We start from the raw sequence: 27,992 nt of genomic DNA on the forward strand, positions 1-27,992 counted from the left end.
CACTGACACAATCAAAAGACAAACATAAAAACAATCAAGTTAAATGCTTTTTAAGATTCAGCCTTTTCATTTTAACCTCTGTGTACTATAGCACAGTGGACAGGACTGCTGGATGCCACCGGGACTTTCAGGAATTATGATGTTAACTATATTCCTGTCCCTGTTTTGTGTATTGGGGGTGGGGGTGATGATCGATCAATCAATGAATCAATCAACTTTTATTTTGTATAGCACCCTTCACTGGGTAGCCAGAGAGTGCTTTACAGATTGATTAACAAATAAATAAACCATAAACAATGAATAAAACCAACTATGATAAAATGAATCCAAAAGCATTAGGTATTAGATGTATGCTTTGGTTCAGTGGGCATAAAAAGGTGTAAAAGTGCACCCGTGCAGGCTGACTGTGCATGTTCTCTTCTGCATGTGGTGCATCAGACATACAGGGACATGTAAGTGGGACTGCAGGTCACAGAGACACACTTCACCCTGCATGTCCAATTGAGCGTCTCTGCCATCCCAGGCTTACTGGCAGCAGGAGGCGCGGGGGTTTGAGTGTCCTGCGCTGGGACAACAAAGCAAACAAAGCGGCAGGTCTAGGACAGTGTCTCCGGGCCCGCAGCTCGCAGTCACGGCGTGTGGAGACGCACTTCATATGTAGCCCGACCCCCAGACACAGGGGGCGGCGGCCCTCAGAGGTGCAGTGGAAACACACGCACCCTTGTTAACCTGCCTATTATGAATATTGGATTGTCGTTGTTATTAATGTGAATGAATGCCGTCACCGGCCTCGGGGCTTGACAGGCGGCTGCGGAGCTCTTGCGCCCCGAAAACTGCGCACATCTGCGGAGGAATGAGGCGCGCTTCCGCATTTCCCACGGACGTCACAGCCCGGAGCTCCGCAGGCAGGCGGGCAGCGGACTTCAGTCACCTTAGCGGTCGCGCTGCGTCGTGGTGAGCCCGGCCGCAGCCCCGCACAGGAGCGCAGCTGTGGTCCCTGGTCTCGGCTCGCTTTGTGCGTGTGAGCGCTTATGCAGCCTCTGCTTCTTTGCGCAATCGCGGCGCCTTTCAGTCCGCAGACTAGATAGAACTGGATCAGACGGATGAGCGCAGCCGGCCACCTGAGCCGAAAGTAATTGCGCCGCGCAATGACGGCTCCTGAAATACGCAGCGGCGCCGCGGGCAGGGGACACTGCTGAAGGGACGGGTCCACGGACAGAGACGGGCACGAAACACAGCTAAACTCACACACAGGGACGGGAACCGGGGGCAAGGAGAAGAGCCACTCGCTGTTTGGAAAGCGTCATGGAGGTCTCTCCCTCTCAGCCCACTGCGGAGACCGGGGGCGATCATGCGGCCAGTGTGGTGGCCGGCGCCGGGGCGGACAGAGCGGACATCCCCAGCCCCAGCCTCCCGTCCAAGCAGCGCTCTCTGCGGGCGGTTTATGTGCTAAATGACGGGCTGAAGGCGGTGGCCGCGAACAGCCCCGAGTCGGGGGCTCTGCAGTGCCTGCAGCGGGCGTGCGACGCCGAGAGCGCCATCCTGACCACCCTGACCTTCGGCCGGCTGGACTTCGGGGAGACCACGGTCCTCGACACCTTCTACGATGCGGGTAAGTTGCAGGGAGAGAGAGAGAGAGAGAGAGAGAGAGAGAGAGAGAGAGAGAGCTCGTTGCACATCAGTGGGCAGTCTGCACTTTCTGGGAATAGTTGGTGTAACTTTTCAGTTTGTATCTTGCATGAAGATACACACACAGCACCTCAGTGACGCTGCAGCTTATTGGCAGGTCAGAGTGAATGATAATCTTCATAAGGACACATTCACATTTACTTAAATAAAAGCTATAGAGGATGGCAGTGCGCTGTGCAGTGTTGAACGGTGTGCTTGCTTATGCCGTATGACTCTCACGGGCAGGACACACTGGCCACACGCAGTGCCCATTATCTTGGTGAAACTGCAAGTGCAAATGGAAAAGTTACATTGATACATATTTATACCGTATTATAACAATATAGTGCGATTATATGAAAAGGGTGTATGTGCATGTGTGTATATATATATGTGTGTGTGTGTGTGTGTGTGTGTGTGGCGGGGGGGGTTCCATATGGACAGGGGAAAGCAGTCAGACTGTCTATCTTGTTGCATTCTTGTAGCGCAGATGTCCGCAGATCTGCAGAATTCAATATGCTAGATCCTGAACAGCCAGATTCTCCCTGAGATTACAAAAGTGGTTGCCCTGGAATAGGAAATGTTTGAAAAGAAACACAGAAAAGCCCGTGATGTGTAAGAGAAGCATTGTGGTGTCAAGTCGCTAAGCACCTCGAAATGCAATGCCACTCTGGGAGCCGCCAGGTGCCTTTCCACATGGGAAGACGCTCCTGCCTTTTTATAGCCTTGCTTGCATTGCTTTGTAGGCCAAACCCCCTTGTTTGAATGGTGTCTATTTATATGCGCTGCCAGACTAATTTATTTATTGCCACATCGCATGGTGGTGGCTGGATGCAGCCCTGGTCCACAGCCTGTGGCCATTCAGGAAACTTCCCCCAGCGTGCTGAGGTGTTTCTGTTACCCCAGCTTGTCGAAGTTACCTGGCAGTGGTGCAGTGTGACATTGTATGTGTGAGGTTGTTTCTTGAAATAGTTATATAGTGGATTTCCAGAGTTTGTATACCCATATGTTTCCTCGGTAGTAACAGCATAGATCTCAAACACACCTGCAAAATAATCCAGCCACACCTGCCCAAAAACAGAAAAATACGCCCCCACCCAACCCACCACAAAAATGAAGTCCTTGCTCCCCCTCCATTGGTCTTTAACGCAGGAGATTCTGATTATTAAAGGTGCTACAGGAAAGCAATGTACGTATCAAATAGCATGCTGCAAGTCTTTTCAAACAGTGCTGTTCCTCAGAAGTCTGATTCATTCCAGGTTTAACTACCACCTGCAGGCTCACGGGCCACAGCTACTTGCACACACACACAGACGCAGACGCAGACACAGACACAGACGCACACAAATTAAGATCGTTAAGATCTGTGCTTCATCTCGCCTAACCCCATGTAAAACTGACATGGGTCAGATTGCAGTGCTATGGGAAGCTGATGTCCTCCCCTCTGTGTCTGTATGTGCATCTGCTTGTGTGCACTTTTGTCTGTGTATGTATGTATGTGCATGGGCACGTGTGTGCGTGTACATGCGTGCATGCGTTGAATCTGTCTGTGTTCTGTGTGTGTGTTGCAGACATCGCGGTGGTGGACATGAGTGACGTGTTCCGCCAGCCCTCGCTCTTCTACCACTTGGGCGTGCGGGAGAGCTTCGACATGGCTAACAACGTGATCCTGTACCATGACACCGACCCCGACACAGCGCAGTCGCTCAAGGTCAGAGCCCGCCCTGCTTCTGTACACCCTGTTTGCTGGAATTGAAGTTTGCCTGAGGCTTTACAGAGATCTTTTTGTTTTCTGCAAGGCCTACATGCATATGTCAAACCCTGCCTGCCTGCCTGCCTGCCTATTCCCAGTGTCCTGCAAAGACAATCCAATGCAATGCAAAGCAATGCCGCACACTACAGTGCAAACACGGCACAGATTTACAGAGTCTTGCACAGGTTTTAGGATGCCCTCAGAAATGAAGTGCCCTGAGGTCTCTTAGTGTCTCCGATCGAATTGCATGTATATTCACTGCAGGCCTTGGGTCCCACACAGCCTTGTGCTTGTTGACATGCCCTGTGTGGAGAGAGAGCAAAACGGTGCTTTCCTTTACACCCCCATAGTGCTCTTGGCATCTGTGAACCACTTCCTGTGTCCCGACCACCTATCATGGTGGTTGTTAGTGTGTGTGTGTGTGTGTGTGTGTGTGTGTGTGTCTATATATATACAAAAATGTTTCCTAGTCTCTGTAGTGCTTATGTCCTGCATGAAAGGGTTGCACTGGGCCTCCTGTCATATGTGCATTGAGGAAGACCTGCCTAAAGGTGGGACAGAGTACAAATATCTTGGGCATGTCACGAGTGGTCAGATGACCATTGCTGAGGGCCGTCTCAGGGCAGCACATGCCATTCCAGCCGCCTGAACAAAGCCTGTCTGGGCTATCAGTGTCAGTGTGAATACCTTCCCGTCAGCCTGGCAAGGACACAGAGTCACCTTGAGGATGAGTGTTGCTCACTTGACACCTGATCAAAAGCAAAGGGCAGCCAGCCCCAGACCTGCAGGACCTCTGACCAGTTCAGCAGGCTGACAACAATGCCACAGATGGCAGGCTTCAGATTCGGCCTTTCATGTCTTATGCTGTACTCTCTGTTGCTCACGAGTCAAGCTTGAGCCGAGCTGTGGACTGGAGCCTGGCTGGACCACAGCCATGCCATCCCACGGGCAGCTTTGGGCTTCGTCATTCAGTAGGCTGCAGGGAGTGTGTCCGCGCCACACCTCACAGAGCAGTGTGTGGGGTTTTATAGTATAGCGCCTTTCGCATGGACATAGACATCCCCGAACCCAGTCCTGTCCACTGGCAATCTGTCCTCTAATATGTCATAGATGGCAAAGCTACAACAGGCATTTTTACTTGATCTTTATGGCGACTTTGTTTACCTTTACCTAATTTAATTGCTCAATAGACGTTACAAAGCATCTCGCTGTGCGTCGGGTTGTGAATGCATGTGCTCTTCTGTCTGCTTTACTTATTGTTTGTTTTAAATGCACAATTCACGTCGACTCACATTTTCATTTTCTTTTTGTTTGTGTTTTTTTTGTTTTGCATTTGCAGGATATGGTGACTCAAAAAAACACAGTAAGTATTAAATGTGTGCAGTGTGGATGTTGGTGTTAGTGTGGCCGGGTGCAATGGTGCTTCTCTCCTGAGCGGATCCACCCTTTTCATAGGCAGCTTGTCATACACAGCAGATTAGCGGCGTGCAGCCTCCCCAGGGCCGATTCACTTAGTGCCAGAGAGCCGTAGAGCCGTGTCATAGGAAGCCTCTGTCTGACACCCTTGCTGACTGAACTCTGAAAGAGCAGATGTTTTCCATGGAACGTAGATGATATCTCAAGAGCAGCAGTATGTCTGCGTTGTGCTGGTCTGTCCAGGTTTTTAATGCTAGAACACTGCCACCCTGCTGACTTCTGGCCTCTCCTGGGGGTGAATCAAGAAGGAGCCAGAGCCACAGATAAAGAAGCGCTGGCTGCAGATTCATTGATCGATTACTTAAATAAGTTAATTATTGTTTTGAGAGTGTCACAGTGTTTAGCGGTGTTGTCTGTGCGGCAGCATAACTAAATAACTCTCTGCCAGGCAGCCTTTTTACTAGCCAGCAGCTAGAATCGATTTCTTAATGAAACAGTGACTGTGTTGTGCTGTCAGGTTAAAGTTCTAGAACTAGAGATTTGTGTTATTCCTTTTCCTCCCCTTGCCTCCTCTCCTCTCTCTGTGCTGTTCATGTTGTATCTCCTGTTTGTCATATTTGGAGTAGGCTGCAGGAACAGTAACTGTAGGATTCCCCTGGGTGTAGTGGCCTTCTGAGGAGAGGAGATAAGACTGCAGGAGATGCAGCCCTCCTCTCCCCTCCTATCCTCTCCTCTCCTCTCCTCTCTCTGTGCTCTTCATGTTGTATTTCCTGTGTGTCTTATCTGGAGTAGGCTGCAGGAACAGCCACAGTAGGCTTCCCCTGGGTGCAGTTGCCTCCTGAGTACCGGGGTAGTGGTTTACGAAACAAAGTAGGTATCCTGAGGATGCCCAGTGGTGACCAGTATCCTAGTGCAGTGCCAGAGTGTTGAAGAGTGTTGTGCTTCACTCGGTCTCTAAGTCCCCCTAACACCACAGCTGTGCTCTGTGCCGTGTGCTCTGTGCCGTGTGCTCTGTGCCGTGTGCTCTGTGCCGTGTGCTCTGTGCCGTGTGCTCTGTGCCGTGTGCTCTGTGCCGTGTGCTCTGTGCCGTGTGCTCTGTGCCGTGTGCTCTGTGCCGATTTTTGTGTTATGCCAGAACTACACAGATGTTAAACCTTCCCTTCGTGTACTGATACTCTTGGCTTTTAATTAATAACTGAATTGAATCAATATTTGTCTTAACACTGTCTCTGGGTCTTTAGCTAAGTTCCCTGGCTGTGGCCCTGCAGGAGCATGTGAAATTCCCAACGGAGAAAGGATCCTGTGGTGTCCTGACCTCCTGTGACCCTGCGTCCATATTGCCTGTGTTTTATGCACATATTGTTTTTACTGCATTTCAGCGCTGTTTCTCATTAACCCTCTCTGTTCTCCAAGCGTGTTTGAATGTGTGTGACCTCAGCTCTGATGCAGGGGTCACAAGGGGTTGGTTTCTAACTTACAAAAACTAAAAGACAGCAGAAGTGTGAATGAATGTGCTTTTCTCCTGACACTGAAAGAACAAAACATAAGACCCAGTTGTTTTCCAGCTCCGAAAAGCACTTAGATCCGTGTCTTTGGCAGCCTGTGTGAACTGAGAACAATGCACTATGTTTGTTCCTAATTAGTAATAAGGCTCTTCTGCTGACCACAGTGGGAATATCTTGCTGTTGTTTAGATTAAGGCAGGAACTGGGAGGACCAGATTTAGAGAAATAGCTGTAGATCTCTATCTGCCTACAGTCAGGTGCTACATTAGCCTCTGTTGCCATGGCGGAGGAGGTGTGCACTCAACACAAAGGGGATTGTCACCGTGTAATAGTGCTCTGTAGGGGCTGACTTCTGTACCAGCCATTCGATCCCAGATATCGGATCTCCTGAACTCCTGCCCTGGGCTCTAGCCCTGCTCTCTGTGGTTTTAAATTCTCTCCAAGTGTCCAGCAAAACAAAGAGCTTAGAAGAGACAAATAAACAAAAAGAAATAGTGCATTGCTTCCCTCCCTGGTCCTGCAGAGCTACAGGCCACGGACCCTCAGTAACCGAGCTCCATCAACATGTTTTATAGACTCTGATTTAAGGACTTTTAAATGTGATGTGGCAGGGGCTGGAGACTGCTGTGCATGTCCTGACTTTGCCTCCAGCCTCTGTAAACCAAAAGCAGGCCCAGACTGGAGGAGCTGTGGTCAGTGTTGAAGTTTCTGTCTCAACATCACATCTGGTTTTCCAAATTTTCCACTGTGGGCAGACCTGGCCGGCTGGTCAGCTGTGGAAAATGAATCCCTAGGAGGTGTGGTCTGACCCCCGAGAATCCCTGAAACCTCAACAAAGCAAGTCCAGGGAGCTGTAATTGCGTGCACCATTCCTGTTTGCGTGTTTGCTTGTTTGTTTCCTTGTTTCTTTCTTTGATTGGATTTGATCTGGCCTCTGCTCCAGGCCTCCAGTGGTAACTACTACTTCATCCCATATGTGATGACACCCAACAACGAGTACATGTGTTGTGAGAACGACGCACAGCGCCGGGCGTCCGAGTACATGCAGCCCAGCTGGGACAGCCTGCTGGGGCCTCTGTGTGTGCCGCTGGTGGAGCGCTTCATCAGCCTGCTGAAGGACATCCATGTCACATCATGGTGAGGCTCCCGCTGAGTTGCAGCAGCCCCACCCCCCCTCCAGGACCTGGACAGGGAGGTCTGGCAATGTCTTTCCTTTTAGTGCTGAAGGATGATCCATAAAGCTGCAACATACAGCCCAACTTTGTACTGGTGTGTTATGCTCAGTTCTCAGAAAACACATAGGAAGAAAAAAATGTATTAGAAGTATAGAATTGCGATAAGCAGTGACAATTCCTGTCATTCCCCAAGTTTAGGTCCTGCAACATCTCAGTCTTTCTTTCTTTCTTTCCTCTCTGCAGTGCATCTTACAAGGACACTCTGCTGAATGACATCCGCAAAGCGAGGGACAAGTACCAGGGTGAGGAGCTGGCGAAGGAGCTGTCCCGCATCAAGCTGCGCATCGACAATACAGAGGTCCTCACCCAGGACATCGTCATGAATCTGCTCTTCTCCTACAGGGACATCCAGGTATAGAGAGCACTGAGAAGGGGGGGTTTGGGCAGCTTTGTGGGCTTTTCACGGGACCCCTCCCCCAGTCACAAAGCCTTGGTGTGTTTAGGACACCTATGACTCTGGGATTTCCAGTGATATTGGACACATTTCTTCAGATGAATGCAAGCTACACACAGCACAGAACAGGAGCAGCCTGCCAGTTTCCTGTCCTTGACCCCCATCTCTCTCTCTCTCTCCATGGCAATAGCAGTTCCTCTTCCTGTGTTGCACAGTTTCAGTGCTAGAAAGTACGTCTGTGGTGCGGCTGCAGGTCTGGTTCCCCTTTTGCTCTGTTTTTTTATAGCTCAGGGGGTAAACAATTATGCGTTTCAAAGCAGCAAAAGGATTCTGTTCTGCCTTCAAGTGTCATCTGGGCCCTGGAAGCCGAGCTCCAGAATGTGAAAAATGTGCACAAAGGGACAAAGGGTATGAAAATAAACCAGAATGCTCAAGCTGTAAATTACAATGAGACATTAGCTGTGAGAGGTTGTTGTCAGATGCCTATGCCCTCTGTCCCGTTTGCCCTCCTCCACAGTCTTGAACTCCAGGTCTGCTGCCAGCTGCTGAGTCATTCACTTGAATTCCTGACCTGCCTCCGCTCGGGCCGCTTGCTCGTTGCAGCGTTCGTGGCAGTGGCCCTGACTGGACGCTGCTGTATCTGTCTGACTGGTGTTCCCCTCCTCTCTCCCTGCTTCTCTGCCTGTCTGTGGTCTGTGTTTGTGCTGCCAGGACTATGATGCCATGGTGAAGCTGGTGCAGACCCTGGAGATGCTACCCACCTGTGACCTGGCAAACCAGCCAATGATCCAGTTCCACTTCGCCTTTGCTCTCAACAGGTATAGAGTGGGAAGGAATAGAGGGCCACAATGCCAATCTCTATTAACTTACTCCACTAACACTAGGGCTGTCCTGAAGTGTTAAGTGTTACCTTCGAAGGTTTGAAGCTTCATTGGTGCCAATTTGCAAAATTTACAGAAGACGTCACATTAGCTACAACTGTAAAGATTTGTAAAGTTTTTTACAGGTCATCCATTTTGTAAGTTGCCCTGGACAAGGGCGTCTGCTAAGAAATAAAATAATATAAATAAAATGAAACATCTCCATGTAGTTTAAAATAAGTTATCTCGAACAGTAATCATGTATTTATTTATTTTTACAAGCACTCAGTTTATGTAGAGGTATTTGATTTTACTGGCGTGAAACATGTTAACCTTCCAGTAAAAGCACCTTTACTCATAATAAACTGTATGTGCAGTGACGTATGCATGTTAACTTTAATTTGTACTTGATTCAATACAGAAAAAGTGTCAGAAATAGCTAATCATATCCCTTGATGAATATACCTGGTGTTCAGTAAATTAAAAAAAACACAACTATACTGAAAGTAGTAAATACTAAAGACACCAGAACACAGTAACCTTAACAGTTTGGTAAACTGTACTAAAAAGACTCCCTTCTACAACTGAGTTCGTGTCAAAATTGTTTATTTCTTTAAATTTCTCTAATAATAATAAGCCTAAAAAATAATTTAAACTTAGGCTGGTCAAATGATCCTGGAGATTAGGTGTTCCTCTGTGATGTACCCTACACATTTTCTCACATTCAGCGTTAGGGTGTGCATTTAGCCAAAAAAATCACAAACGTCGGATGTTTTGAAAGACGTATGTTCTGTTACGTTTCCATTTATATTGCACAACGCTGTAAAGATTGCAGATCTGAAGTGTGGTTTAGCATTCAAACATTGTCAGTTTCTATTAATGAGGGGGAAAAAAATGATTGTCACGTGACAAACCTTTGAACATTTGGTAGTTCTGGAGACCGAACGAACCTTCAAACCCTCGAAGACAGCCCTAATTAACACTGTCCAGCACCCACACAGATGTGCACTCTCTCTCCCCTTTCTCCTCCATTACTTGCTTTAATTGGCAAAAATACAGATGTCTCCGGTATGATTAAGTTCACTGGGTGTAGGAATAGACCTGCCGTGTCAGCGCCTTGAGTGTGATCGAGTAGAGGCTTGATTCATTCTTCACTGGGACCCCTTTCTCTCTCTCTCCTCCACCCTCTCCCTCACTCCCTCCCCCTCCCTGTGGCATTTAATTTGCTCAGCTCCTAACGATGTGTTGTGTGTGTCAGTGGTGTCAAGGAACCCTATATCACAGTTTCAAATTACTAGATAAAGACCGTTTAAAGGGCAGGCATTTGCAGGAAGCCTGGAAACAAACACCATGTTAAAACCTCTGTGAGATAATAAATCAGAAAGAAACACACGGGTGCGAGAGGGAGAGATCTACGATAGTGTTGCTCCTCCATCACATCCAGTGATAGGGGAGCTCGGGGGCCGTGTGTGCGGCTCCTGACACGCACCTCTTCGTCTTGCCTGAGCTTGCTTGCCTCGCCTGTGCCTGAGGGAGCTGGCAGTGGAAATACCGCGTGTGCTCAGCCAGGCAACCTGCAGGGCGGGGGAGGGGGTGACAGACTGGTTACAGGAGGCTCAGATTAATAATAAATACAGCTCTACTGTAATAACCTACAACCCGATTAAAGCACAATTCTGCTCTCGGCGGGAGGATGGCGTTAGAGGAGCCATGCGATTCCCAGCTGTGCGGCTGCCCCATGGTTACGCCGTGTGGCATTTGCCGCTGTGTTGTACCTATGGCCTTGTTTGACTGTTACAGCATGTCTCACTGAGCTGCATGTGTGACTTTGTCAGCCCTGTCACCCCATGGGCCTATTCTTTCTGTTTTCCTTTTATGTGTGTATGTTATAATAAATTATGTAATTATTTATTATAGATGAATAAAACAGCTGAAGAATCCTAAAAAAACCATAAAACAAAAAAAAAACATATAATTACTCTATTACTTTGTACTTGTTTGTTGTTTTCTTGTTCATACACTTTAAAACAGTGGGTATGAGACGGTGTACCTTGCAGTGCTGTGCTGGGTACAGCGAGCCACACAGCTCTTTGAGACTCCTGGTGCCATGGGTACCTCTCGCACCCCAGCGCCGGGCTGTGGCGAATGCCTGCTCTTGCACGGCACTCTGTGGGTTTTCAGCTGTCCTTCTCCGGGTTGCAGTACCAGCTTGTCTCTACCTGACACTCTGTGTGGGGGAAGGTCCGCAATGCATGAGCGCCACATTCCACAGACAATTCTAACATGGCTGCCTGCCTCTGGAGAGACCGCCCCCCCGCCCCCTCCTCATCACAGGCGGACGGGCACCAGCGGGGAAGGCTGCTCATTTCTCATGAGGGAGGCCTTTCACTGTAGCATTTTGCTTTTTGTATTATTTTTTGCTGCTGCTGTAGGTCCCACCAGAAACTAAATCAATAAATAAAAAGTTAATTATTTTAATAGTTAAAAAAAGCTTCCTAAAAATTCTGTGCTGGAATTTTACATCTTCCGATCCCTCGTGCAACACGTGTATTGTGCTCCGCAGTCTGAACGCAGTTTGGGTTCCAGCTCCTAGTAACTTCCCTGGAGACTCGATTGAACTAATGTGGCTCTTTTGCAACCTTTGTAATCATCTTCAGCTGTTGAGAAGGTTTTAGCTCGGTGAATGATGAAGTTTGGCCCCTTAGATCGCAGCTGGTGCAGAACCCGGAGGATTCGGGGCCACTGCACGGCCCGGGCTGAGAGACCCATTCATAAGCCGTGAGCGCTGCGCTGCTTCTGCAGGCTCACTGTACATGTTTTCTGTACTCACAAAAAGCTTTCATTAAAGATTACTGCCCTGCTGTGAGGGTTTCTTTTAATATCCCAAGAGGCGAGCGACACAGCGCTGTCTGAGTGCCAGGCCCACGCTGCCCGTCTGCTGATCCTGTGTCTGAGCGCGGGCCATGGCTGTCCAGAGCTGTTACACGCTGTTCTGACTCCGCTAATTCTGTGTGCACTGAGCGCCCTTGTTGTTCTGGTGGCGCAGCTCCAGGGAAGCATTCAAAGATATTTCTGCAGTGCTGCCCGCCGGACCTTTGTTTTGCCACGGTCACATGTTAGTGCCTTTCTCATGTTTCTGTGCAGAGCTTTGTTGCGTGTGAGTGTGTGTGGTGCTGAGCTGGCCCGGTACATGGGTACGTGGGTGTGTGTGTGCTCTGCTGTAGTGTATTGTGATGTGAGTCGGAGGTCTCGGTTTTTGTGAGATGGCAAAGAGCGCTCTCTCTCCCTCTTTCTCCCCCGCTTGGCGACCCTGGCCGGCCAGCTGTCTTACTGAGCACAGGCAGCGAGCTGTACAAACACATGCCTCAGAGACAGGTGAATGCACATCAGCATGCGCCCACGCCCCGTACTGCCTTTGAACAAATAGTGTCTGCGCTTTCTCCCAGGCCTGAGTGCTCTCGCGCAGACCGCAATAAAACATACACACAGACGGGAAGAGCAGGCAGCATTGGGGTCCAGCATTTATCAGTGAATCTGTTGTAATTCTGTAGTGATGCCGTTTCCGCGTCCTCTCTAAGTGCTTCCCCTGTACAGCTGGGCAGCTCGGAGAGTTAGAAGCTGCATTTTAAAAACATTTCAAGAACAAATCTACAATTTCAGAAATATTAACGCAGGCTGGGACCTGTGTCATGTCTGTGTCTGTCTGTGTGTTTCAGGAGGAACAGTCCAGGAGACAGGGAACAGGCTCTGGGCGTGATGCTGCAGGTGGTTCAGTCCTGTGATCACCCCGCCCCCGACATGTTCTGTCTCTGTGGACGCATCTACAAGGACATCTTCCTGGACAGCGACTGCAAGGACACCAAGAACAGGGACAATGCCATTCAGTGGTAACTGCCCCCCCCACAAAAGCTTCCTTTGGGGAGAAAAAGCAATAGCACTGTGTCCTCATTGCGTAAAGTGGAGGTTGGCTGGGTGTAGAGGGGTGAACTGCCTGCCAGCTCTACCCTAGTGCTGGACAGAGACTTTTCATTAGCCCTGTGATCTTACAACACCCTAGCAAACTGTCAATCTAGTAAAACTATACAATAAAAGAAACGCACACTCCCACACAAACCTATAGTCTCGTATTCATGTGTGTACACATCTGCACCAGTGTGGCGTAGTGGTCAGGGCTCTGGGTTATAGACTCTTGGGAGGAGGGTCCTGGGTTCAATCCCAGATGAGGGACACTGTGCAAGGGACTGTACCTAGATTGCTCCAGTAAAAACCAAGCTGTATAAATGGGTAACTGTATGTAAAAATGACATGCTATATTATAACATTTGTAAGTCGCCCGGGCTGATGGTGTCTGCTAAGAAATATATAATAAAAATGTGTCTGTGTTCTGTACCTGCAGGTATCGGAAGGGGTTTGAGCTGCAGCCCACTTTGTACTCGGGCATCAACCTGGCCGTGCTGCTGATTGTCGCTGGGCAGCAGTTTGAGAGCTCCATCGAGCTGCGGAAGATAGGTGAGGTGGAGTCAGTGTGAGACAGGAGTGTGTTCATGAATGTGGCGTGCTGCAACACTGTGGGTTGCATTTGTAACACATCTACCATTGAGAAAAAAAGAAAGGGTCACACTTTACAATAATGGGCCCCAATTCTTAATGAATGAATATATGAATCCACATGAATCACATGAATGGATGCCTCGTGCACTTCCTCTGAGCTCTGCTGTGGATCACATGCATAATCACTGACCTCAAAACTAGTCGATCACCCTGTTTCTGACCCTGACCCCGTTATACATGTGACTAAGAGCACAGTTCATTGTTTGTGGTGTGAGACCAAAACAGGTTGAGAAGGAGTCACATGGGTGCTTATGTAAACAAGTTTTTGTGCAAAACATTTGCACCCCTGGCTGGGATGTTTTTCATCTTAAAATGAATATATAGGCTTGGACTGGGAAACCCCTTTTCCGCTGAACCACGAAGACAGTCCATCAATCGCAGCAGAAAAGAGAAATCGGTCCCATGAGTTTGGGACAACTTTGTTTTTTACAATTAAATATTTGAAATTTCTAAGAATCCCTCTTAAAGTGTCCCCCTCCATGCACCCCTTCTCTCCCCAGGTGTGCGTCTGAACAGCCTTCTGGGTCGGAAGGGCAGTCTGGAGAAAATGAACAACTACTGGGATGTGGGCCAATTCTTCACCGTCAGCATGCTGGCCAATGATATCCCCAAGGCCGTGCAGGCAGCTGAGAAACTCTTCAAACTCAAACCCCCAATCTGGTACTGTCGGCCTGTCGCTATCTGTCGCTCTCTGACTTTGTCTGTCTCTGTCCGTCTCTCTGTCTCTGTCTGTTTCTCTGCCTCTCTCGGTATGTTTGTGGCCATCTCTCCTTGCCTATGTTTATGTCTCTCTCTCTTTCTTTCTCTCTGCTTGTGTTTACTGGCCCATGTCTGTGTCTTGTCTGTCGGTCAGGTACCTGCGCTCAGTGGTTCAGAACCTGCAGCTGATCCAGCGCTTCAAGAAGCAGAACCTGGAGCACTCGCCCCAGCGGGAGCGGCTCAACTTCTGGATGGACATCATCGTGGAGGCCACTCGAGAGACGACCAACGGCCTGCGATTCCCGGTACGCACAGTCTGGTGTCCACTGCTCGGGCAATGCTGACCCCTGATCCAACCTTTGCCCCAGTACAGTCCTATAGTCAAAAAAGTCCCTTGTGAGGGTGACCCTCTGACCCGGCTTGTGTTGGTGCTGCTGTCTTTGACAGGTACTGATACTGGAGCCCACAAAGATCTATCAGCCATCCTACGTCTGCATCAACAGTGAAGCGGAGGAGAAGAATGTCTCCATCTGGCACGTCTCCCCGTCAGAAACGGTACCCCACCCAGATCCTACCCCTCTCTCTCTCTCCCCTACCTTCCCTTTTCCCACCCTCCCTCTCTCCTTCTCTTTCTCTCATTCTTTTTCATCTCACAACCTCACCATCTCCTCACTGGCATCTTCAATCTCCATATCTTCTCTCTCTCTCTCTGTTCAACAGGCTTAGTATCCTGAATCCCAATCTGTAGGGTGCCCCTTAACCTTTAACCTTTACCCTTAGTTGTTGTTTATAGCTGCGATTCATACACAGGAAAACATTGCAACCAGTCCACCAATACAATTATTCGTAAAATTTCATTTTGATTTAATGTGGGCTTGTGGCTGAAGACTGGACTGACGTTCTGCCATATGACACCTTGCCTCTTCAGCCCGGCACTAATCTCTTGGTTTGTTTTGCTTTTGTTTTCTCCTGTCTTCTCTTTCTGTATGAAAACTGTGTTCTAGAAAGGGATCCACGAGTGGAATTTCACAGCCACCTCTATCAAGGGAATAAGGTGGGTTTGACAACATTGAGCTCAATTGGTTTGATTAATCTCTATGCTCTCTTGAACACTGTGACTCTTAAAACCCAGACCTCTTCCTTAACAGGGTCTTGCCCACCTTGTCTATAGGTCATTGGTAATCTTGTTGAAGTTCATATTGATGTATTTGATGTACATTCTCCCATGTGTGTGTCTGCCGTAATAATGGAGAATTGAATTGCCTGACTTCCTGCTCTTTCTGTGTTCCAGTATATCCAAGTTCGACGAGCGCTGCTGCTTCCTGTACGTCCACGACAACTCGGATGACTTCCAGATCTACTTCTCCACCGAGGACCAGTGTGGCAGGTGAGGTTCTCGGTGTGTGTGCTGGGTGTACATTGAGGTTTTCTCAGTGTGTGTGCTGGGTGTGCGTTGAGGTTTTCTCAGTGTGTGTGCTTGCTGTGTGCTCAGGTTCTGCTCCATGGTGAAGGAGGTCATCTCAGACGGCTCGGGGAACGCAGTGGAGCTGGAAGGGGAAGCTGACGGAGACACACTGGAGGTGAGCGGCAGCGCAGGCGGGATTGCCCACATGCACAGATCACTCCTCTTTCTCAGTGCCTGCAATGGGCATCTGTTTGGATGTGCTCCCTGAACATCTAGTCTCTCTGGAGAGTGCTGTAGCTCAAGCTTCCCGGATTCCAGTTTCTATCTTCCTGTCTGTCTCTCTGTGTGCGCCTGCTTCTCTGTCTGTCTGTCCGTCTGTGCCTGTCTATCCATGTGTGTTTGTGTTCCAGTATGAGTATGACTACAATGAGAATGGCGACAGAGTTGTCCTGGGCAGGGGTACCTATGGAGTGGTGTATGCTGGGAGGGACCTCAGCAACCAGGTGCGCATTGCCATCAAGGAGATACCTGAGAGAGACAGCAGGTGAGCAGGGAGAGATGTTTACTGTTGTGTAGTGCTTTGAGTTTCCTGCACATTGTTCTCACGCACTTTCACTGCAAAACTTTGGCTGTAACGGGATCACGAGCGATTTCAATAAATGAATATCAAGTATTGACTCACACCCTATTCACACACACCACTCACACACTGCTCTCACACTACTACGGTTACTGGTCAGGGTGTAACCATTTATATGGCCTGTCCTTTGAAGGTACTCCCAACCCCTGCATGAGGAGATCGCCCTGCACAAGTACCTGAAGCACAGGAACATCGTGCAGTACCTGGGCTCTGTGTCGGAGGATGGCTACATCAAGATCTTCATGGAGCAGGTCCCTGGAGGTCTGACTCTGCCTCTCTTCTCTCTACTTGTGTGTGTGCCAGGGTGTGTGTGTCAGAGTGCCAGGGTGTGTGTGCCAGTGTGTGCCAGTGTGTGTCAGGGTGTGCTGGGAACTGTGTTCAGTTCTAAGAGTGTGTCTGTGTGGCAGGGAGCCTGTCGGCCCTGCTGCGCTCCAAGTGGGGTCCCCTGAAGGAGGCCACCATCATCTTCTACACCCGGCAGATCCTGGAGGGGCTGCGCTACCTGCACGAGAACCAGATCGTCCACAGGGACATCAAGGTGACCTCCCCCTCCATGTACATCAGTTCAGGGAAGGGCTGTAATGACATGTTTCTTTGGAACTTTGGAACGGAAAGTTGGGAATACCTTCCACTACAGCTAGATGTTGGACTTTGTCCTGCATGCATTGGGCAGTTCTATACCTGCTTCCTTGTGTAGAAACCAAACCAAACTAATAAATAACATGTATACCAATAATATCCACCATTCCACACCTCTATCAAAAAGCTCCTTCACTTCTTAAGGAAGTCTCTGCACCATAGATCAAAGATGAATGGATTTATTATGCACCAGTGGATTCAGTGTGAAAAACCGAATATTTTTTCTTACTGGACAAATCTTAAAAGCATGGAAGTATTAAACACACAAACCCACCCTAATGCATCTCAGTGCTAGCCATACTTTCTCAGAGAGGCAGGGTGGTGGGGGTCTGTCAAATTAAGACAAAATAAGCTGGTGATGCTGCTGCTGATGAGGATGAAACTGAGTCAGACGTCTCTCCCCAGGGGGACAATGTGCTGGTGAACACATACAGTGGGGTGCTGAAGATATCCGACTTTGGGACGTCCAAGCGGCTGGCGGGGGTCAACCCCTGCACTGAGACCTTCACCGGTGAGCTCCTGACCGCCCCTTTCCTCCCTTCACCACCACCTCTCTCTCCCTCCCTCAGCCCAGCGAGAGGGAAGTAGTGAGAGAGAGGTGTGGGGGTGGGTTGTGTTTTTGTCTGTACTTCGTCTAATTTTTTATTTGGGGCGGCAGTGACAGTGCTAATAGTTTTAATGCCGCTCTGATGTTTACAGGTAGGGAGCTGCCATGAACGTGTCTTTCCACGTGTGCGTCTGTGTGTGTTTTGCTAATCATTGTTCTTTTTTATATTATTTAATTTTGCATTAAGCCAGATGACTGCCTGTCTCCCCTCCCCACACATGTACACAGACGCACACACAGATACACCCATCGATTCTGCTCCATTTGAATTCCGGTATTTTGGTGTGGCTCAGTGTGTGCTTTGTGTGGATGTCGTGGGTGTTGCAGATGTATGACATCCTCTGTGGGCCTCAGGCAGTTCTGTGTGAAGCAGGGCTTCTTTGGGGCGGGGATTCACTTTCAGGGTTTACTCAGGCTGGGTCATGTCTTCTGCTCCAGGACGACACCAACCTGTTTGCTGTTTAACGAGGTTTCAAGATCATACTCATGATAAACTGCAGAAAACGATCAATCCTCCCACAAGTTTCCCAAAGTGCATTGTGAAATCATGGAAGGTGCCGTGTCGTAACAGTGCTGATGAGGATGGGGAGTCAATCCCCAAATCGATGTGTTGTTTGGATCTTGGATTTTCTGTAGGAAGTATGACAAAACTTTCACTAGACAACTCTCAGTACCTGTACTGTGAATATCATACAAAATTACTGATTAGCAATACAATACTCGGCGAATCACAAAAATATAGCATTGTTATTTAGCATATAACACTTCATACATCGAAATTCCCACTGTATAATTTTTATTTTTTTTATCTGTGAAAATTAAACCGATTCTTTGCTAAGACCTCCCTCACCATCATTACTATAATATTCACAAGTACGTACTGTAGCTTTCAGAGTGATGACATTCCACATTTGGCACAACACAGCGCTTTGGAGAAATGGGTGAATCTGTCAAATATTTCAAGTATTAAACTTGATCTCTCCAGTCAACCTCTCATGACTATTACTGTACATTTCAGGAATAGGTACAGTAATATGTCCCAGTTATGACACCCCCAAATAGGCACATGTAATAAAAGAGCATTGGTGACATCTGTGCTATTTTCATAAATCATACCCCCCCTGCTATTCTCATAGTAAGCTTCCCTGACCAGCATCCCCGTAAATGTCATGAAACATTACTGTAGCATTTTACAGTCATGACACCCCACAATGGGCACACAGCATATTAGCAGGGATATGTAGGCGCAGTGTGGTGTACTTTCACGGCCCATGACTGTCCCAGACCACTCGTGAATGTATGATGCCGCTTATAAATGTTTTAACTAATGATGATGTTTAGGGAAACGCACCAGATTTGAAACGCTGCTCTCACAGTGATCTGACAATGCTCGTTTGGCTCACAATGCTTTTGGGAAATGGACTCCTGGGCTCTGTTTCCACTGATTTCATCTTTGCTAGCCAGGTGATGCTTTTTGTATTTACTCAGGGTTGCAAGGCGGCAGTTCCAGCTGCCACTGTGTGTACAGCTACACGCTCTGGCGGTGAAGGGCAGTGTGGGTGAGCTGAGGCTGTGCTCAGCTGGAGCGCCAGGCGATCGGCTTCATCGTCACCTCCTCCTGCCTGTCCTCTCGCCCTGCTGTCTATCACATCTCTCTGTCCATCTCCCAGGCTCTGTCTGTCTCCCCCAGAGGGGCTTCTGCCTCTCGGTCTCTCTGTCGGCCTTGTGTGTCAGGTACATCGTAGAACATGTCCCACAGAGATCACCGACCCTGTTTTCCTGCTTTCTGTCTGTCTCGCAGGCACGCTGCAGTATATGGCCCCAGAGATCATAGACAAGGGCCCGCGGGGGTATGGCGCCCCGGCGGATATCTGGTCCCTGGGCTGCACCATCATTGAGATGGCCACGGGCAAGCCACCCTTTCACGAGCTGGGGGAGCCGCAGGCAGCCATGTTCAAGGTCAGAAATTCTGGAGACTTGGAGGTGGGAGAGGAGGAGGCTCCTCCTGCAGGGCCTCCTGTTCTGTCCGCTGTCTTTTATTACGCGCTGCCTCTTTCTGTACACCCTACCACTACACTTACTGTCATTCCACAGGTGTGCTGGAAGACATTTTTACTGCAGTAGATAAACACACTGCATTTTTTGTTTGTTTTTGCTTGTTTTATTGTTGGTTATAAAGGTGTCTCTTAGTTGCAGGTCAGTTTTTGTCTTTCAGTGTGTAGACTGTTATTAGGGGCAGGAGTGGTGACCCATCAGGGTAGTCCTGCTGTCAGTAAATCCGAGGCCAGGGCAGAGATGTACATGGTCCACGGGTGCAGTCTGAATAGAGGGGCTCGGACCAGGCCCTTGAAGGATGACGGTCCTGCGGTTCTGATGTGACCCGCCCCGCCCCGCCCCGCCCAGCTCACTCACGCTGTGTTGCAGGTGGGGATGTTTAAGATCCACCCGGAGATCCCAGAGTCCCTCTCTGTCGAGGCCAAGTCCTTCATCCTGCGCTGCTTCGAGCCCGACCCCAACAAACGGGCCACAGCCACTGATCTGCTGAAGGACTCTTTCGTCCGGCACAACGTCAAGGGCAAGAAGAACAAGATCGCCTTCAAACCCTCCGGTATGAACTTCCTCGCTCACGCCCCCTTCCTTCCTCCTATTCCCTCCTGCTTCTCTCCCTCCCCCTCTTCCTCCTCTGTCTTCAATCTCGGGGCTTTTTCTGCTCAGGCCTATGGCTTTGAACATCACAGTGTCTTGTACCTGTGATAAAACTCCTGATCTAAACTACTGGGTATGAGGCTGTGTCACACCCCCACACACACAACTGCAGACTAAGGGGCAGTTATGCAAAGGCTCCCCTCTCCCTCAGAGTGTGGCTGCCTGGTAGAACCTGAACTGGGGGCACAGCTTCCCTTATACAATATTATCCTGGTAAACGTACCCTAGGATCTGCGTTTTGTAACATGGCGTCATTGAGCTTTACTGCAGTCTAGCGTGAATAAAGCAGGTACCACAGTAAACACTGCAGAGTGAGGGCATGCTGGACTCATTGGAAAACACTACAACAAAGGTACACCCACAGTAAAGCCATGGTAAAAGTGCAGTAATCCTGTGGTAAATTGCCCAGGGGAAACTTGCATAAGGGAGGCTTTCCTGTCTGTCAGAGAACTTTAAACAATAACAAAAAAATCCCTTCGACTGCACATTCCTATTGCTGCCCATTACCAACACAAGAGCACAGCCAGAGGGCTTCGCTAATTAAACAAGCCCCTCCCCCTGAGCACCCCCCCCTCCCCAGCCTGACTGCAGCACGGCCCACACTAGCAGCTGCTAGGACATGGACCGGGCCCAGTTCTTGCCAGCAAAACTCGAGATGAGAAGGGGGACCTGGACGGCTCTTGTGTGCAGTGTTGGTGTCGCCGCAAAGACTGGGGTGCTAACAAGTCTGTCGCTTTCTCTCCCCTCACTAACGACCCGGCTGGGACGCTGTGCTGGGATGCGCTGTGTGACAGTGTGGCAAGGTTTGTGCACATTCATCGTTCTTGTCCTCCCTGCTTCTCTCTCTGCACTCTGACTTTACTATTATTAATATGACTTTTGTATTATGGTTATTTTTTAAATATAATTTTTAATATCTATTCTTTTCTCTCCTGTGCTTCTGGCCCAGTTGACATGATCACTCCTTTCATTAAAAAAATTAAACTGATTGTAACATGTCAAGCTGTCAATCACAGATGTTGATTCCAGCCTTATTCCTTCAGTTTAGGATAGACTGAGGCCTAGAGTCCCATCCTAAGGTGACACATAACTGTTATACAGCTGTATTCTTCAGTCAATCAAAACAGTAAAAGACTTGACAGGTCTAGAACATGTAGCTTAGATCCCTAGAACCCAATTATGAATAAACTTGCACACGTGTACACACCCACACAGCACACACGCACCAGTGTAGAGTGTTCGTACTCTGAGAGTGACGGTGCTGGGGCTGGGGGCGGGGGGGCTCTGGCGTGTGTGTTTGCAGACTACATCCGCAGCGTGTCGCTCCCGGTGCAGATGCAGGGCGAGAGTGCGGGCAGCAGCAGCAGCGAGCATGGCTCTGTGTCGCCTGACTGCGACGTCAAGCACGACGTGTTCTTCGACAAGAAGAAGCGCTCCAACTCGGAGAACCTCATCAAGTCGCCCAGCTCCAACTTCCTCAGGTGAGCTGGACCTGCGTTGGCCCACACTGAATCCCCTCTGCACATGGGTCCAGACCTGCTCCTTACCTGCAATACACTTCATCCACAACCGCTCCATAACTGCTTTCTGCCTGGTCTACACCTGGGCCTACACCTGGTCTCCACTTCTCTATACCTGCTCTGCTCCAGCTTGGTCTACACCCCACCCTCATCTACACCTGGTCCACACCTGCTCTTCACCTGCTCTTGACCTGGGGCTGCTCTTATACGTGTACTCTGGTGACCTTCAGGGGGCCACAGGTTCGGCACCAGATGCATTGAGAGCTCTCGGGAGATTCTAACCGGCACATTATCTGTCCTGGTAACAAGTGTTCCACTATTAAGAGCAATTAGTGTGCGTTAATTGTGGTCAGTGCACTGCTCACTGGCCATGGCCCTGATCTGATAATGCATTTTACAGTGGGCCACTCTTTGCAGTGCATCGCGCTTCATTACTCCTGGGCATCTCAGGCCATAAAATAACCAGGCTTTATGGCTTTACAATGCCTAAGGACCCCGGCCGCTGTCTGAGTACCAGAGCGGATAGGCCTGCTAACCTGGAGACCCACGCATGTGTCAATATGCCTGGAGTGGCGGTGCTGGGGGGCTTCATCAGCAGGACTGGGGCTTCAGGAGCCGTCTGATAGACAGAGGTGTAAATACTCTGAATATGTTTGATTAGAAGCACAGTGCAGACATCTTTAGGCTGGTGTCCCAGTGTTGTCTTAACCTTGCGTAACCCTCCTGCCCCCTCCCCACCCCCCCCCGTTGGTCTCTCTCAGCTCTCTGGCAAGCAGGACCAGGCAACAGACATGCGTAACTCTAACTGTGTATGTATCTTGTGAAACGTGGAAAATAAATATTCTCCTTTTGTAACCCTATCCCACCATGCCCCGCAGTGTCCCAGACGACGGCTCTGTGTCGGAGGACCGCAGCGCCCCCCCCTCCCCAGAGGACCGTGACGCCGGGCTGTTTCTGCTGAAGAAGGACAGTGAGCGCAGGGCCATCCTGTACAAGGTCCTGAACGAGGACCAGGACAAGGTCATCTCCAACCTCATGGAGAATCACATCCAGGCAGGTCCTCCACCGTCTCGCACTCATGCTCTCTCACTTGACCTCTGACCTTCACGAGCCCTGCTCAATGCTGAGGATGTACCCCAGGCAAGAGCTAGTTGGCATCCCAGCGTGACATATATGGGGAAGAAAGAATCTTATGACATGTGCATTGATAATAACATTGTTTTTATAATAGGACACTATACCATGTCAGATAAACAATAAATAAAATAAAATGACAATGGAGATCATAGTGTTGGCAATCACCAGAGCACCCTCAGACTGGCTTCACTGAAGAACAGCCCTGTGTTTGGGCCCACCTCCTGACAGAGCATATAGCAGTCAAAATGCATGGTTGTGCCAAAGAGCTGTGATGTACTGTGATGCAGTATGATAGGTTACGTTGTGCTGGGGTGGGATGGCTGGAGGAGTGGGGTGGGTGGTATCTGCTGTGCTGAGTGTCTCTCGTGCTCGTCTCACAGGGCAGTGAGGAGTTGAAGCTGTCGGTTGACCACATCAAGCAGATCATCTGCATCCTGCGGGACTTCATCCGCTCGCCCGAGCGCCGCGTCATGGCAACCACCATCTCCAAACTCAAACTAGACCTGGACTTCGACAGCACCTCCATCAACCAGATACAGCTGGTGCTGTTCGGTTTCCAGGACTCGGTACGATTGGGAGTCGGGGGGTGATGAGGTGTGGAAAGGGGAAGAGGGTGAGGGGAAAGCGCGCATGGGACATTGAGTCTAGATGTGTATTTGGCATACAGGGGGGCATGTGGTGAGGTGCAGGCAGGTCACAGTGGCTTTAGGTGGGCGGGGGGCTTGCAGTTGCCGCGTCCACCACCCAGCACCTGCTGAGCCATCACTCTCCTGCTCACCAGGGCAGTTCAATATGCAGTGCGCTCTTCTAATTTCCTCTCGCCTTGCGCTGGTTATTCATTTTTAAAAATAACCCACCTGCTGCAGACTGATGCTTATGCATCCCATTAACCTTCGACGCTTTTCTTCTTTGATCATAGTTTAATGTTTTCTAATGCAGGGTGTTATTGGAGATGATTAGGAGATAGGGAGTGAAATAGAGACGGAAAGGAAGTCAGAGAAGACAGACCGACATACATAAGAGACAGATGGATAGTACAAGATGGGAGGATTGTGAGAGTGTGTGTAATCTACAGAGAAAGAGTGCAATGTGGGCCAGCTGTAGGGGCACATTCTCAGGTTGAGCTTGTTTTCTCTCTCATCTGGCTCTCTTGGTGTTGCTGTCTTGCAGGTGAACAAGGTCCTGAGGAATCACCACATCAAGCCCCACTGGATGTTTGCCATGGACAACATCATCCGCAGGGCTGTACAGGCTGCAGTCACCATCCTCATCCCAGGTACGCCCCCCCCCCAGCTGCTCCAAAACCAGTTGAACCAGTGGACTGTAATCGTGCAGCATGCTGCTCTTGACCTCGGTGTTGTGGGTCAACTGAAATTGGCTGCAGTTCGGGCTGTATGTGCAGCTGTTACCTTGCTATGGCAAAGCTTCCAGCTACACACTAACACACAGGACTCCATTTTCCTCACTGTGTCGACTGTAATGTTTTGCATCTCAGTGTAAGTGTGTCGGTGGTTTGATGAACTCTCTCTTTCTCATTTCTCTTTCCTGGTCCTCCTCTCTCCCTCACCCTCTCTCTCTCTCTCTCTCTCTCAAGAGCCCGTTGACCTCCGCAAAGTATCGCTGGAGTCAGTCTCTTGCCCAGGGTCTGCCAAGAATGGCACAATGCTGCCATCTGGCGGAGGTGCCTGTGTATAACACCTCAGTCCTCCTGCCCTGTTTAAACAAGGCCTTGAACTTAAAGAGTGTGTGAGCATGACATTAAAACCACAAAATGTCAATGTACTCTGCTTTCAGTTCTGGGGCATGAAGTACATCCCTGGGCTATTCTTTCACCCCATCAAAATAATAATTTACAAGTAAATAAATAGAGGAAAGAGTGCAGAGCTATTTCATCGCTCGTATTCCTCCCCCATAACAGCAGATTATTCTCTACCCGATTTCACAACATTACTTTTTCCAGATCCAAGAACCTCAAATCTGATGCAAAGGGGCCACATCACAGGTCCAGCTGTTCCACGGTGTGTGGGGGCCCTGCGGCTGAACGGTGTGTGTCCCAGCGCTCCCTGTCCTCGCTGCCAGTGCTCACTCTCCCTCTCCCCTGCCTGTGCGTTCCTCCAGAGCTGCAGACTCACTTCGGCCCGGCGTCGGAGAGCGAGGGCGTGGACAAGGACGCAGACGATGTGGACGTGGAAGACGGGGAGTTCCCAGGCAACGACCCCGTGGCCCCTGAGGACCCCGGCCTCACCTCGGGCGTCAGCACCCTCAGCTCTGTGATGTCACATGACTCCCAGCGCCCGCACCACCCTCTGGGTGCCCAACTGGGCCGGCTCAAGCAGGAGACCAGCAGGTGCGGTGACAGTGTGTAAGCGTGTGTATGAGTATGTGTGCTGTGGTGCAGTGCCGTGGTGCTGATGGAGGTGGTCTGTGTGTGTTTGTGTATGTTTTCCAGGTTGCTGGAGGACCTGGTCCAGAAGGAGAAGGAGTACCAGCTGGTCCTCAGACAGACACTGCAGCAGAGAGCCCATGAGCTGGAGCTCATCCGGGTCAAGTCCAGACCCACCGGTACCGGCCTTCCTGTGTCTCTGTGTGCCTGTTTCCTCTGTCTCCGCATGTGTCTCTCTCTGGGTCTCCGTGTCTCTCTGTGAAGCAGCTGCCCCGCTGCAGTGCCTTTCCCACACACCACACACAAACTCACACTGACCTGCGCATTGAAAGAGAACAGGGACACAGGAGTGAAAACACCCACGATGGTGAGATCCAGAACGTACTGCAGACAACCTTCTCTAGCCGTATTGCTCTGCCTGTGCTCACAGCACCTGCAGTGGCCCTCATGCAATTACACATTAAACATGAGGCCTTTCCTTTAGGAAGCTAACTGACATTAATGAAAACCTCTGTAGAGCAGAAGCACAGCAGGGCCCATGCATGCACTTTAGCAGATGGCAGGAACAGGCAGGCGGCTCTAGAGTGCAGTGCTGAAGAGGTGGGCTTTTGTTGTTTTTTTCCCCAACCCCAGACATCCCAACTCCCTCCATATTCCACATCCCTGCGGATCTGGAAGCAGACAAGGAGCTGTCGGCCTGGCTGAAGGAGCATGGAGCTGACGCTGACACCATAGAGAGGGTAGGTGTGGACATCCAGAGGGATTGTGGTTGTGTCTGGGAAGGATCCCTTCTTCCTCCTCCTCCTCCTCTTCTTCCACTGTGAGACACAATTCCCACAATCCTGTGTGTGCTGAGGCCCAGCCATCAGTGTCAATGGGATCCTCTGCAGGAGAACTGAAGGACAGGAGACGAGGGAGAGCATTTGGCTGAATGTGCATTTGTTATATTTTGTCTGTAGCGTTTGTTCACACTGGCCATATTTTTACACCTTTATATGTAGCCAGGTAGGTCAGTTATGGTCAGTTTAGTGAAAAAACAAGTCCTGATTTACACCGTACTCCCATTTGCAAACATACAGGGACTTGAACCACTGAGAGCAGAAAAGAACAGGACCACAGTGTAACACACTGCCTTGCCAGGCTGTAACTTGTCCTGTGTTTCTTACCCTTCAGTTTGTTGTGGAGGACTACACGCTCAATGATGTTCTCAATGATGTCACCAAAGACGACCTGCGATACCTGAGACTGCGGTGAGCCCCCCCCCACACAACCAGACAGGGTGTCACACCCAGCCTCCTCTCCTGCTTCCTGCCTGCAGAACAGGCCCTCTCAGAAACACTGCCTTTCAATAACAATTATAAAAAAATGGCAATATATATTTATATAATATTATTGTAATTTCCTATAGAAAGAGGCAGAAGCCATTTAATCATTATAATGATCATTCACAAAGTACTCCTGATTATTCCAGAGGTGCTGTGCTGAGTAATATGACACGGGCTTGTGTTGTGCTGGCAGGGGAGGCGTGCTGTGCCGGATATGGCGGGCCATCCAGAAGCACCGCAGCAAGGCGCTGAGGCTGCAGCAGAAGACTGTGGAGAGCATGGAGGTGTGAGAGCTGCCGGGAGGGCAATCCCCGAGACCGCAGCTGGGAGGACGTGACTGCAGCTGGGGGGCACTCCCATAAGCAAACACACACACACACACACACATGCACATGCACACAGATAGAGGTCCACACGCTCTCAAATGCGCACACACCTGATCCCAAGAGACATGCTACAGCATTGTTCTTTTATTTATGTCATTTTGTTTGTATTTTTATGATGTTGTGGGCTGTGCCTGCTCCAATACCTCCCACTGCTCCCCTCCTCCACCCCCGAGCCCCACATCCGCTCTCTCTCTCTCTCACCCCTCAGCCCCGTCTCTCAGTACTTGGGGACCGTGGTACCCTTGTTTCTTCACTCATACCTGGTCCATGATTGTGCTAAGATCCTGCGGGCTTTACAGAGAACTTTAAGATCTGCATGGGAGCTTGGCGTAGTGGGTAATTTGGACCAAATAAGTCGCCGATTAAATGATTTGGCTCAGTCCCTAACTTGACTGCAGAGGAGCCCAGAGTATGATGAAACACGAAAGGAACACACGGAACATCCTGGACCAGAGCTGAGGACCCCTCTGGCATCGGAGGACTGAGGACTGTGACACCGCCCAGTCAGAGAAAGACAGAGCAAACAGTGCAAAAGGGTTGCGTTGACTAAGCTGGGCTGACACGCTGATTGCCTCTGGGTCTGTAAAAGGACAATCGCTGTGGAACCAATGTGGCTGCAGCTCGCGCTGGCCAGTGCGTGGGCTGGACTGTGGCTGTAGGCTGCCATTCCTCGGACAGAAGACCAAAAGCACATCAAAGTGAACTCTGAACTCTGAATAAATGTGCCTTGAATTTAATATAAATATATATATTTTTTTCACCTGTCACTTTACACCCCTCTAGTGCCTAGGAAGAGGAGAGTTGTATTGCAATCTTATGGGCTTGTTGCTATTGTTGTTGCTGTTGCTGCCATTGAGTTTTCTTCTCCTTGTGAAGTCCACTGCTTCTGTCCCAGCAGTGTCCACAGACTCCGCACTTAAAAGACTGAGGCCAGACCAGCACTAATGTTCCTCATTAGGTCATAGGAGTATGAGGTGATGTAATGCAGGATATCATTCCCTTTTCTCTCACTGTGTGTTTTAAATTTGTACTAGTTTGTTATTAATAAAATATATATATATATGAATTACAAATCTGAACAGTGGTTCCATATGTGTTGCACGG

General features: G+C 49.6%; 1 protein-coding gene across 3 annotated transcripts; it reads left to right on the forward strand.

The window, feature by feature from the left end:
- Positions 1-667: 667 nt before the first annotated feature.
- On the forward strand, positions 668-27,954 carry map3k15 (mitogen-activated protein kinase kinase kinase 15). Of its 3 annotated transcripts, none has more exons than XM_066699053.1 (29): positions 668-1,612; positions 3,240-3,379; positions 4,761-4,784; positions 7,285-7,478; positions 7,760-7,928; positions 8,682-8,788; positions 12,547-12,717; positions 13,227-13,339; positions 13,942-14,101; positions 14,295-14,445; positions 14,588-14,695; positions 15,145-15,194; positions 15,432-15,527; positions 15,633-15,720; positions 15,956-16,089; positions 16,319-16,446; positions 16,593-16,723; positions 17,230-17,335; positions 19,233-19,390; positions 19,856-20,039; positions 21,441-21,618; positions 22,536-22,710; positions 23,175-23,360; positions 23,965-24,070; positions 24,913-25,141; positions 25,244-25,356; positions 25,811-25,917; positions 26,351-26,427; positions 26,649-27,954. In XM_066699053.1, exons 1-29 carry the CDS (start codon positions 1,306-1,308, stop codon positions 26,752-26,754), a joined length of 3,996 nt encoding a protein of 1,331 aa, XP_066555150.1. In that variant the 5' UTR covers positions 668-1,305; the 3' UTR covers positions 26,755-27,954. The 3 variants fall into 3 exon arrangements, with proteins under 3 accessions (XP_066555150.1, XP_066555152.1, XP_066555151.1); XM_066699054.1 differs by having other exon boundaries at positions 670-1,612; positions 26,696-27,954; XM_066699055.1 differs by lacking the exon at positions 4,761-4,784.
- Positions 27,955-27,992: the final 38 nt, after the last annotated feature.

Source organism: Amia ocellicauda, chromosome 3 (genome assembly GCF_036373705.1).
Source record: "Amia ocellicauda isolate fAmiCal2 chromosome 3, fAmiCal2.hap1, whole genome shotgun sequence".
NCBI lineage: Eukaryota > Metazoa > Chordata > Actinopteri > Amiiformes > Amiidae > Amia > Amia ocellicauda.

Excerpts from the sequence above, each read along its gene's own strand:
- map3k15 (XM_066699053.1), top strand. The coding sequence starts at position 1,306 with ATGGAGGTCTCTCCCTCTCAGCCCACTGCGGAGACCGGGGGCGATCAT. Across the intron at positions 15,721-15,955 it reads CTGACGGAGACACACTGGAG|TATGAGTATGACTACAATGA; the intron begins GTGAGCGGCAGC and ends TTTGTGTTCCAG. Across the intron at positions 16,090-16,318 it reads ATACCTGAGAGAGACAGCAG|GTACTCCCAACCCCTGCATG; the intron begins GTGAGCAGGGAG and ends TGTCCTTTGAAG.